Source organism: Pseudochaenichthys georgianus, chromosome 20 (genome assembly GCF_902827115.2).
Source record: "Pseudochaenichthys georgianus chromosome 20, fPseGeo1.2, whole genome shotgun sequence".
Classification (NCBI taxonomy): domain Eukaryota; kingdom Metazoa; phylum Chordata; class Actinopteri; order Perciformes; family Channichthyidae; genus Pseudochaenichthys; species Pseudochaenichthys georgianus.
Genome location: NC_047522.1, coordinates 22,487,253 through 22,499,115, shown reverse-complemented (window position 1 = coordinate 22,499,115; position 11,863 = coordinate 22,487,253). Strand labels below are relative to the sequence as shown.

Sequence of the window (11,863 nt, the reverse complement as noted above, 5' to 3'; positions counted from 1 at the left end):
CCACATTTTACACGACACATGGAGTCCATATGAGCCAAAAGTAACACGTAGGTTTCTGTAGGGTCATGGCAGACGGACGCAGTGGGAAAACATACATCAAGTGCCTCAAGTGTCAGATATCTTGCATTTCAAAAAGGATGGAGTACTACAAATGAGGGCTCAGTATTTGTTGCATTGAGTTGTTGTGCGCTCTAATGTTGTGACTACTTTTAAATCCAGGCTGTAGACTTTTCTTTTGTCGCTGCTTTTAATTGAACTATTCACATCTTAAACTGCACTGTAACTTTTATCCATGTATTTTTTCTTTTAATGTTTATTTTATTAGCTTTTCTTTTTAATGAGTGATTTTAAATGCCATTTTCTTAAAGTCTTTCGTTTTTTTGTAAAGCACCTTGAATTGTCTTGTGTTGAAAGGTGCTATATAAATAAACTTGCCTTGCCTTGCCTAATGTTGTCTAAATGTACTTGTATGTTAATGTTGTTTGTGTACTATGCTTCGTATAACACCCGATGTCCTCTACAAAGGATAAACACAATAAACAAAATACAAATATATATTTTTAGTTTTCGTTAGTCATTATGTTTATACCACCCTAAAGACTTGTGTGATCACAAAAAAGGAAATTTGAAACCTTTTTCTTTCTGGGTCTCAGTCCCGGTCCTCCCGATGGCCAGTCTGGGCCTGGTCTCATACCCGCTGGCATTCGTTGGCATGCTAAACGAGATATTTTCCTAAACTTTCAATTCTGTTATTATCCAACAAAGCTGCATCTCTCTTTAAGCTTTCGCATGGAAGAGAAAGCCTTTTCACTCATGCTTTCATGAAATCATTGATAAACAGCGAGGCTTATCCTCCAGCCTTTCCTCTGATGTTCAATAGCATGACTCCTGGCTTCTGATCGGATCCGACGGCTTCGCTTTAAATCAGAGTCACGGAAATCAAAGCAGCCTCTTCGCCGTTTGGACCCTCGCCTCTCCAAACTTTGCTTTATTTGCAACATGAATATTTAACCGGTGTCATGAATATTAAAAGGCGCTTAAAGGCAGGACACCTGTCGCACATTTTAAGTGTCACTGGGAATCTGAAAATAACATCATCCGTCTTCTCTTTCGTCTGCAGCCCACTGCCTGTTTAATGAGAGCACGACACTATAACACCTATATATTAAGCGTTTACAAAACGCTCAGGGTTGATGTTTTCAATGCAACAACCCTAATAATCCCCCACAACAATTACAGTTCCTATTAATAGTTAATCGTATTATCTGCATGCTCATTTCCACTTCATGGTCAGAGCTAATGAAACATCAGGCCCGAGAGCGGCTGATGTGTTCAACCAGGCATGGCTCGGTGTGTTTGTTAATCTTTTTACGGCACACAGCCTTTTTCCTTGGTTGAATTCGCTCAGCGGGGCCAGTTATACCCGTCAAATATTGTAACTGAACTAACAATGGAGGGAACTGGAGCGAGAGGTGCTTTGATTTCTGACTTCAGATCCCATTGGAAGAAATACTGAGATTTGATTGAAAGGAGTATGCCTGGTTTGTACATTTAGAGGTGGTGTTTGTAATTATTTAGTTTTAAAGGCACTGTTACTGTTCCTCTCTCTACAAGCTGGAGATAGTGTTTCCTTCTCTTAATACACATTTTCTTCCTAATTAATTACATGTGTTTTGCTACCTGATTATATTCAAGCTGTAAAATGTGAATATTGCTAATGTAAAAGACTGTGAATATCATTTTCAATTACAGGTGTTATGTCTGAAGCTTAAAGAGGCACTATTCTTTTAGGGGTTTTTCCTTTTCATGTAGGTTGTCGTGCCTGTAAAGACTGCTGCAGGGTGCAGGAAGGATGAGAAAATAGAACATTAAAGATCCCGTGTCATGGCCATTTCTACTGATCATTCCATTGTTGAGGTCCACTAGAATACATGTATATTTGCTTTCGTAATGTAGGGAGAATTATAATGTTTATTTTTAACAATAAAATGTGTTGGTTTTTGCCCACACGTTTTTCATGTCTGTGCTATTTATTGTCATTGACAGAATGTTTTATAATAATAATAATTCCTTCCATTTATTATAGCGCTTTTTCAATGACTCAAAGCACTTTACATAACACACATTACACATATCATATATGCAATGGTCAGATACTGTGGACAATACCCACAGGAGCACGTTCAGGTGAAGCGTCTTGCCCAAGGACACACCGGCTTTACAGACGCAGCAGCGGCGGGTTTCACCTTGATCTGATGATCATTGCCCAGTGCACTGCGCCACACCGTCCATCTTCACGCCTCGAGGCGCTTTTACAAGTACACATTGGTATTATACATGTACTGTGGACAATACCCACAGGAGCAAATCCGGGTGAAGTGTCTTGCCCAAGGACACAACGGCCTGACGCAGTGGGGGCGGAAGCGGGTTTCGAACCGGAGGTCCCCAGCACCCCTTGATCTGATGATCGGATGCACAGGCCACTGCGCCACCCGTCCCAGTATATAAAAATAAACGAAATAACTATGGAAAAATAGGTTCATATTGGTAATGACATGGCTAACTAGCATGTAAATAAAACACGAATGGTAGAATTATGGAGCAGCTAGCTAAAAGTAATGGTTAACAGTTAGCAAGTTAGCTTAGCCTGCTGTTTTTACTTTGGCTAGCTAGCTAACTGATTAAACTAGCTGGAAAAACTGTAGAAAACATAAATAACAAATACGTAGAGCAATGGATAAACAGTTATCTTAAAGTAATGGATGAATGATAAAATATTAAGCAGACCATTTACAGTAAAGGCAGGCCCGGTTCTACGGGGGTGCATAAGGGTGGAATTAAGGGATTAAAAGTAAAAAATAAATATATATAAAGTGAAAAATATTACATATATAACAATAAGAATAATTGTAGTAATAATAACAATAAGAATAAGAATATAGTCAATGATGGACATCAGAAAATGGTTAAAACAACCAGCTATATCTACTGCAGGTAATAACAGTTCAGATCATGGGGACATTACGTTACCTGTGGCCACTGTCGTGGACACTAACGTCCTCCCGCCCGACTCGCCGGCTTTGCCCGCCTCGCCCACGGAGGCGGAGCAGCCGCAGCCGTACTCGTTGCCCCAAACACCACCACCCGTTGGCGGCCCGCAAGTGCCAGAGGACCTCGGCGAAACAGACCCTGCACAGGTATATAAAAAAAGTACCCAACTCGCCTGTACAGTGGGGCAAGGCGCTCATTTTGCAGCTCATGGTTTAAAACACAGATTGGCTGGAATATTCATGTGAAAAGATGCCATCTTCTGCTATGCATGTAGACATTTCAGTTCAAGTAAGTCAGATACCACAACTGTACCAGAGTACCAACCGCTGTCTCCTGGTACTCATCTGAGTAACTCACTCACTAACAATTAAATACTATATGACAGTAAAACAAGAATACAGTTTAAAAGGGGAGTGATTTGTAAAATATCCATAAAGAAAAAGTAAATCTGTTTACAGTTCTGTTTCATATGGGTGTTGAGATGTATCCATAGATCTCTTCATTTTGCACTCAAAGTGCACCAGATTGATGCTTTTAACTTCAATATTTGAAAGAAAATCTTCCCAGGGGAGCATGCCCCCGGACCCCCCTAGAGGAGGTGAGGACCCCCCTAGAGGGTGTTAGGTCCACTCCCCACTTGTAAAAATAGCACTTTACCCCTGCACCCTCTCTAATCTCAGATGCACCCTGAGTCATTTTGTTCTGGAACCGGGCCTGAGTAAAGGTAGGGTGACTAGACGTCCCCGTTTTCCAGGGACAATCCCCGTTTGTATTGGCCTGTCCCCGGAAATGTCCCCGTTTTTTAATATACGTTAAAAACACATAGCAAGGTGAAATAAAAACGTTTCATGTCAGGAAACACTGGGTAAACAGACTGTGGTCGAGTCAGCCCCCACTTCGGAAAACACACTCAAGCCGGCCCGCACGTTGTATTGCGGTGAGTAGAGTAGAGGCCTTCAAAATAAAAGCGTTTACTTGGTCAATAACAAATATACCTAAAGAACACACCAAACATATTCATATATACTGCAGCTTACATTAAGAAATATGTACTATATAATGTGATCAATAATAATTTAAAACAAACTACGTATAACTACCACATTATAACTGAGTGAATGTAAAATGTAAGTATACAGTTATGAAGACATATCTGACATTTCCACTGGGTGACTAATTTCAATTGATGTTGACACCATCTCACAACACTCCTAAAATAACATTACTTTCTGAAGCACAATTTAAAATGTATGCTGTTTAAAATCTCAAATTAGACATATTGTCCATCTACATTTTGATTATTATTTAATGAAAACCATCCATAATCAAAGACTCATTCAAATTCAATAAAATACTTATTTCACTTCTTTCTGTTTTGTACAAGAATAAATAAAAAACTGTCAAATTATCAGAGATTTATTTCACTTCAGGGTGATAGCAGGAGACCCCATCTAGTCACTCAGAGAGAATCAGGACAATCTGATGCAGAGTTTCAAAATAAAAAAGCTTTGAAGTCTCATATATGAGCTATCTTCCTTCTGTTTGTATCCAACAGTTCAAATGTCCGAATTACATTGAACCAGAATTGTCCCCCTTTTTTCTTTAACAGTGAAGACAATTGGATGTGTTAATGATATATTGACCGCAAAACTCAAAATGTCCCCGGTTTTAATTTGAAAATCTGGTCACCTTAAGTAAAGGGTGAATTGACAGTTATAGCTAGCTGAAACGGTTAGCTACAAGTCATGGATAAATGGTTTAGATAGCCAACAGCAGCGTAATGGATAAATGATGGACAGCCCAAAAGGTGAAAAATACATATATTGTAATATCCAATTTATCCAATTCATAATTTAAAATAACTGTGGCAGAGGCAAGAGCCCACCAGAACAACCTTATTATTTAAAATGTCATGCCTCTTCCCTGATATTTTAACAGTGGCAGGAAGTATTTTGGACGCTCCAAGACTGTATGAAATTACCTTGTGCCGTGGAAGAATGTGAGTGACTCTGGCAACCACCGTTTTTTTTATCAAGGCTATTTAATATTTGTCCCAGGTCCAGTGCCCATGCTGGCGGCCACTCAAGCTTTTCCCATACATTTCAAATACTATTCATTTCTCAGGGCCATGACTTAGTCTCTCTGTGGAGGTCTCCAATATCAGAGATATAAGAATTATGCCCATTATAGTTCTCTGTCTTCAACAGCAGTGGGTATATTTTGAATCCTTACATATTAAGAATGGTTTATTATAGCAACAATTATCTACCTTTGTGCATTTCTTGGATTCCCATAGTGTGCTTTCGTAGCTGATGCGGAAACAATGGCTTTAACATTCACACTATGTTCTGTCATGTGTTGATTCCCGGTCTGTTACTCAGGGGGTGCCTTATGCGTATTAGGATGCTCAACAGTTCATAAACCCACAGCCTTTGATGTTCCCTGCTGGCTCGACTCAACAATTATTGTAATCTCAAAGCAGAGACAAATCCAATCATAAACTTTACTCCACTCCATTCTCGCCAGTACAAAGTTATTGTCTGCCTTGAAGTGGATTTCTGACACTTAATTAATTGATCCAAAGAGATTCAGTTAACTTGATAGATCTGTGGTTCTCGAAAATAAAGGATTTGTTTTGCTTCAGTCAGTCAATGCTTAAAATCTGTTATCATTCAAAACTTACTTATAATTTCTTATTTGTTGTATCTGAAGGATATTCACCGAGTATCCCACGTGTGTATAATACAAAGCGATAACTATAGACTGTATGTAAGTGAAAACCCTCCCTTCCGTCAAACCCAGGCCTTCACAATAACATGACTTCACCCAGACATGGCGGCATGCTTTAAATACTACATTAATTATGTCAAAAGCGATATGAAGCATCCTGTCATTGTTTAAATGTGTGAAACAACTTCCCAAGCTTTTTGACACCTCGGATAAACGTGAATCAAGGAGCCCATATCTGCAACACTACATTGTGTGTTGGCAGTGACAGACGTGAAGGGGGAAATAACTTCTGTTGTATTCATTCATGATTAGTTGGTCTTCTTTGTTCAGATGGCGGCAGCAGATCAAGCGACAACAAATGGAAAACATGACTCGATAGATATGTAATGTTGAACGTGTTAGCAAACAGTGGCTTATTAACACATCCAGCAGACGTGGAGCAGCGTTAGCTTCCACTCTGAGTTGTGATAATGTCCTCCTGATGAATATATGTTCAATATTTGGCTATGTTTTTGGTGGTACAACTACTTAAAGAAGACATATCTTGCATATTTGTATTGCGTGCCTCTACTGTGATATGTTTCCATGATTTAGTGTTCAAAAAGTGCTTTATTTTTCTCATACTAAAGCATTTGAACCATCCCCGACTTTTCGTGGTTCAGAAGAGATGGTCAGACTGAAAACTGTAACTATAACCAGTTTGCAGTTTTACCACATTGTGCCGTATTCGATGAGGCACCATCAGATCTAGAGCTGTCCATATTGTTCTTTTGTCCTCCAGAGACCCACCCTCTGTGGAGCACATTGGGTGTTGGTCCATTACTTTGAGGTTATACATGACAGAGCATTAACTCAAATTGAACCCCACAGAGGACATCCTGGGCTTTTCAGACATATGCCATATGTGGGGGTGTGGCTTTGAAAAAGATAATGTCATTGTATTTCAAAATGGCGTCCATCAACCAAGCACTATTTATAGAAAGAGAAATGGTAAGTTTATCATTTTGTAATTACCAGTGTTGTGAGTTCAATATTTTAATTACTTATAGCAAGGGAACATCTTAGGAGTTAGTGTAGTGAGTTTCAGAGCAGTGTAAGACTTATTTGACCTAAAACTATGTTGTTATGAATGCCCTCTGAGGAGGACATGGGGATTTGCTAACTTTTATTTCCCCCATTTTACACGACACAATGGAGTCCATATGAGCCAAAAGTAACACGTAGGTTTCTGTAGGGGTCATGGCAGACGGACGCAGTGGGAAAACATACATCAAGTGCCTCAAGTGTCAGATATCTTTGCATTTCAAAAAAGGATGGAGTACTACAAATGAGGGCTCAGTATTTGTTGCATTGAGTTGTTGTGCGCTCTAATGTTGTGACTACTTTTAAATCCAGGCTGTAGACTTTTCTTTTGTCGCTGCTTTTAATTGAACTATCACATCTTCTAAACTGCACTGTAAACTTTTATCCATGTATTTTTTCTTTTAATGTTTTTTATTAGCTTTTCTTTTTACTGAGTGATTTTAAATTGCCATTTTCTTAAAGTCTTTCGTTTTTTGTAAAGCACCTTGAATTGTCTTGTGTGGAAAGGTGCTATATAAATAAACTTGCCTTGGCCTGCCTAATGTTGTCTAAATGTACTTGTATGTTAATGTTGTTTGTGTACTATGCTTCGTATAACACCCGATGTCCTCTACAAAGGATAAACACAATAAAACAAAAATACAAATATATATTTTTAGTTTTCGTTAGTCATTATGTTTATACCACCCTAAAGACTTGTGTGATCACAAAAACGGAAATTTGAAACCTTTTTTCTTTCTGGGTCTCAGTCCCGGTCCTCCGATGGCCAGTCTGGGCCTGGTCTCATACCCGCTGGCATTCGTTGGCATGCTAAAGCGAGATATTTTCCTAAACTTTCAATTCTGTTATTATCCAACAAAGCTGCATCTCTCTTTAAGCTTTCGCATGGAAGAGAAGAGCCTTTTCACTCATGCTTTCATGAAATCATTGATAAACAGCGAGGCTTATCCTCCAGCCTTTCCTCTGATGTTCAATAGCATGACTCCTGGCTTCTGATCGGATCCGACGGCTTCGCTTTTTTAAATCAGAGTCACGGAAATCAAAGCAGCCTCTTCGCCGTTGGACCCTCGCCTCTCCAAACTTTGCTTTATTGTGCAACATGAATATTTAACCGGTGTCATGAATATTAAAAGGCGCTTAAAGGCAGGACACCTGTCGCACATTTTAAGTGTCACTGGGAATCTGAAAATAACATCATCCGTCTTCTCTTTCGTCTGCAGCCCACTGCCTGTTTAATGAGAGCACGACACTATAACACCTATATATTAAGCGTTTACAAAACGCTCAGGGTTGATGTTTTCAATGCAACAACCCTAATAATCCCCCCACAACAATTACAGTTCCTATTAATAGTTAATCGTATTATCTGCATGCTCATTTCCACTTCATGGTCAGAGCTAATGAAACATCAGGCCCGAGAGCGGCTGATGTGTTCAACCAGGCATGGCTCGGTGTGTTTGTTAATCTTTTTACGGCACACAGCCTTTTTCCTTGGTTGAATTCGCTCAGGCGGGGCCAGTTATACCCGTCAAATATTGTAACTGAACTAACAATGGAGGGAACTGGAGCGAGAGGTGCTTTGATTTCTGACTTCAGATCCCATTGGAGAAATACTGAGATTTGATTGAAAGGAGTATGCCTGGTTTGTACATTTAGAGGTGTGTTTTGTAATTATTTAGTTTTAAAGGCACTGTTACTGTTCCTCTCTCTACAAGCTGGAGATAGTGTTTCCCTTCTCTTAATAACACATTTTCTTCCTAATTAATTACATGTGTTAATTGCTACCTGATTATATTCAAGCTGTAAAATGTGAATATTGCTAATGTAAAAGACTGTGAAGATATCATTTTCAATTACAGGTGTTATGTCTGAAGCTTAAAGAGGCACTATTATGCTTTTAGGGGTTTTTCCTTTTCATGTAGGTTGTCGTGCCTGTAAAGACATGCTGCAGGGTGCAGGAAGGATGAGAAAATAGAACATTAAAGATCCCGTGTCATGGCCATTTCTACTGATCATAATTCCATTGTTGAGGTCCACTAGAATACATGTATATTGTGCAATTTTCCAAACTCACATTGGTTTCTCAAACAGCATCTCTGTAAAGTGTATTCACTATCTGTCCTGAAACAGCTTGTTGGAGCTCCTGCCCCCCCCCCCCCCTGTGAGCCAGAGGCCGTCTGCGAGGACAGCGAGACACCGTGAAGCCCAGGCCGAAACACACACACACAGCACACACACACACACACACATCACACACACACCACACACCACACAGCACACACACACACACACACCCACACACACACACACCACACACGACACACACACACACACACACACACACACCACACACACACCAGCACACACACACCCACACACAGCACCATACACACACACCACAACTACCACACACACACACACACACACACACACACACACACACACACACACACACACCACCCACTCACACACCCCACACACACACACTCACACACACACACACACACAACAGCATGGCTTGGGAGTTTGTGTGTGGCCCAGGCTGAGTTCCGCGGTTGTCTCGCCGACCCCACACCACTGAGCCAGCTCCTCGCAGCAGAGGAAGTCCGCGGATTGGTCCAAACGTAACGGCTCCATGGACGTTAGGTTACGTCACTATAACCCAAAAAGTAAACAATGGAAAGAGAAAATCTCCAACGAGGCGTTCTGGGGCAGCATAGACAAGTATTTTCTGTGTTAGAGTTTACTCACTACAGGGTGTACTTTGAGGGTTTGTGACCTTGCAGACCGTTTACTTGCAATAAAAGCTACATAACAACAAGGGGACGGTAAGGGAAACCAGAAAAGGCATGACAGGGGCCCTTTAAAGCATGGAGACATGTCATAGTAGAGGCTCAACTGCAATTACGAAACAAATAGGGTCTCTTTAAGTAATAGTAAGCATCTCTGTAGATAAAACTTTAAATGATGCCCTTGTCAGCACACTTCATTTAAGCAAACAATACGTCACATGTAGTCAATAAGGACATCACGGATGTTCATTCAGCAGAAATAATTGACTTGATTGGGATTTCATTTTGACAGCAAAATACAACGTGGAATTTGAAATGATGTCAATAAAAAAGTAATTATTTCACACAGTTTGAACAATGTCAATATTTTATGGCAAGTTTTCTGCCAAGACAGCAATCTTGACGCACTGTACAACAAAACAATGAATAATATTTAAAAAACAACAATTATTTTTAACTAAGAAAGAGCCTTTTGTGTCACATTTGAAGCTCCACAATGGAGGCATTGCACCACTGTCACATGCGACACATAACCAATCAAATACTACATATACACATTATCCAAGCTTGCATATTAACACGTCTATGTAACACATAATTCAACACTGCATTATTACTTTACGTGAACATTTAAATAGTTGTTATTTCAAAACCTTTGTATTATTATCGCACTGATACAAAACAACCATGCAAAGTCACCGACACACTAAAAAGATAATATCTAGCAACACCTGAGTGATTTAAAATCACTTGGCTTGTTTCTTTTGTATGTACATATATCGACATTCACGATATGAGAGGTACGTCGGCACACAATTACAGGACTGAGGACTACGAAGATTTCCAAACATGCAGTATTACTCTTATCTTTTGTAGCCAGCAAACATCACGTCTGAAAAGCACAATGATGGCCTCGAGGGGGACAGCACCAGTCATCCCTGTCACCTTGCTTTGCTTTGAACAAAACTCTGCTGACATGTCGGACACACTCCTCCTCGGAGAACCAGACGGGTCAAAAGAGAATTCAAATCCACAGAAGCACTGCTCAGACACTTCTCTGTACAAGTCTGTTTTTAAGTGTAATGCGGTGCAATTAATTATCTGTTATACTAAGCATTTAGCCACAGACTTATCAAACAACAACTTATTGTAGCAACAATGCAAACGGTATGGCACGACGATGTAGAGTTATTTCTTATACAATGCTATTTATAACTGTAAACATTGAAAGGCTGATTTGCTTCAAGGCGTTCCTCTCAGCTCACAGCCGGTGAAGATTGGATTGAAAGTGTCTCTTCGGAAACAACGAAACCAGGCACTCGTCAGCGATCGGCACGTGCAATCAAATACAATAAAAACACAGATATCACACGAACAAGAGGGCGGGCTGTACTGATGGGATGGAAATCAGTCTCTCATGAGAGTGATTAGTGCAGAGAAGGGCATTTATGCTCCAGACCCATCGCTGGGAATCAGCAGCACACTGGTCTGAGGTCAGTTCAGCGTTTATTGGAAAAAAAGATCCTACATGTTATCATCCAAGTCCTTTTTGTGGTCACCTCTCACATTCAAACACATCTTCACAAAGCGTTTCTGGTGCTATTCTTTGCCTCTGATGTCACTCCACGATATAGATAATTAGATTTGCTGTTGAAAGAAAAACCTTCGCTCCTTTTTCTTTTAACCGCCGTCGCACCAGCCGTGTTCATTTGGAGCAGCAGGAATCCGCTAAGTGATTTTTAACCAGTGATAATTACATCAGATTGCAGAGCTGCTGGAGCAGTTCACATTAGGATTCCCTAACCTAACCCGTTAAAAATGCGACACATCACACGGGGAACTTGATAATGATTGACCAAATGATCCATAATGATATGACTCACTAATTCCCCTGTACAGTGCAATGAATCGCGAATGGTTCTCATCCAAGTGTGAAAAAGCTGTTGTGAGCGTTTCTTGTCACTTTTCTTTAAGAAGCACGGAGATGAAAACTTCTTTTCACTTTACTTTGGTCCAAGTCACACTCAAGCAACACGTTAGCAGATGGGTAGGGGGTTTCGTTGCGTCCTTTCTGTCCTATATTTGGCACGAGAGTTTGTCGTACAGCAGGAAGTCCTCTCACTTTGGGTGCGAGTCATATGCAAGACAGGTCGTCGTTGCAGGAGGAAGAAGTCCTCCGTGTGGTGGGGCTGCAGCGGGTCATCATG

General features: G+C 40.3%; 1 protein-coding gene across 1 annotated transcript in view; it reads right to left on the bottom strand.

Moving 5' to 3' along the window:
* Positions 1-11,618: 11,618 nt before the first annotated feature.
* The window catches only part of vipr1b (vasoactive intestinal peptide receptor 1b), a 40,407-nt gene continuing 40,162 nt past the window's right edge, over positions 11,619-11,863 (bottom strand). Inside the window, 1 exon segment of the mRNA XM_034108299.2 lies at positions 11,619-11,862. Within this exon segment, the coding sequence (XP_033964190.1) occupies positions 11,791-11,862 (72 nt within the window). The 3' untranslated portion in view covers positions 11,619-11,790.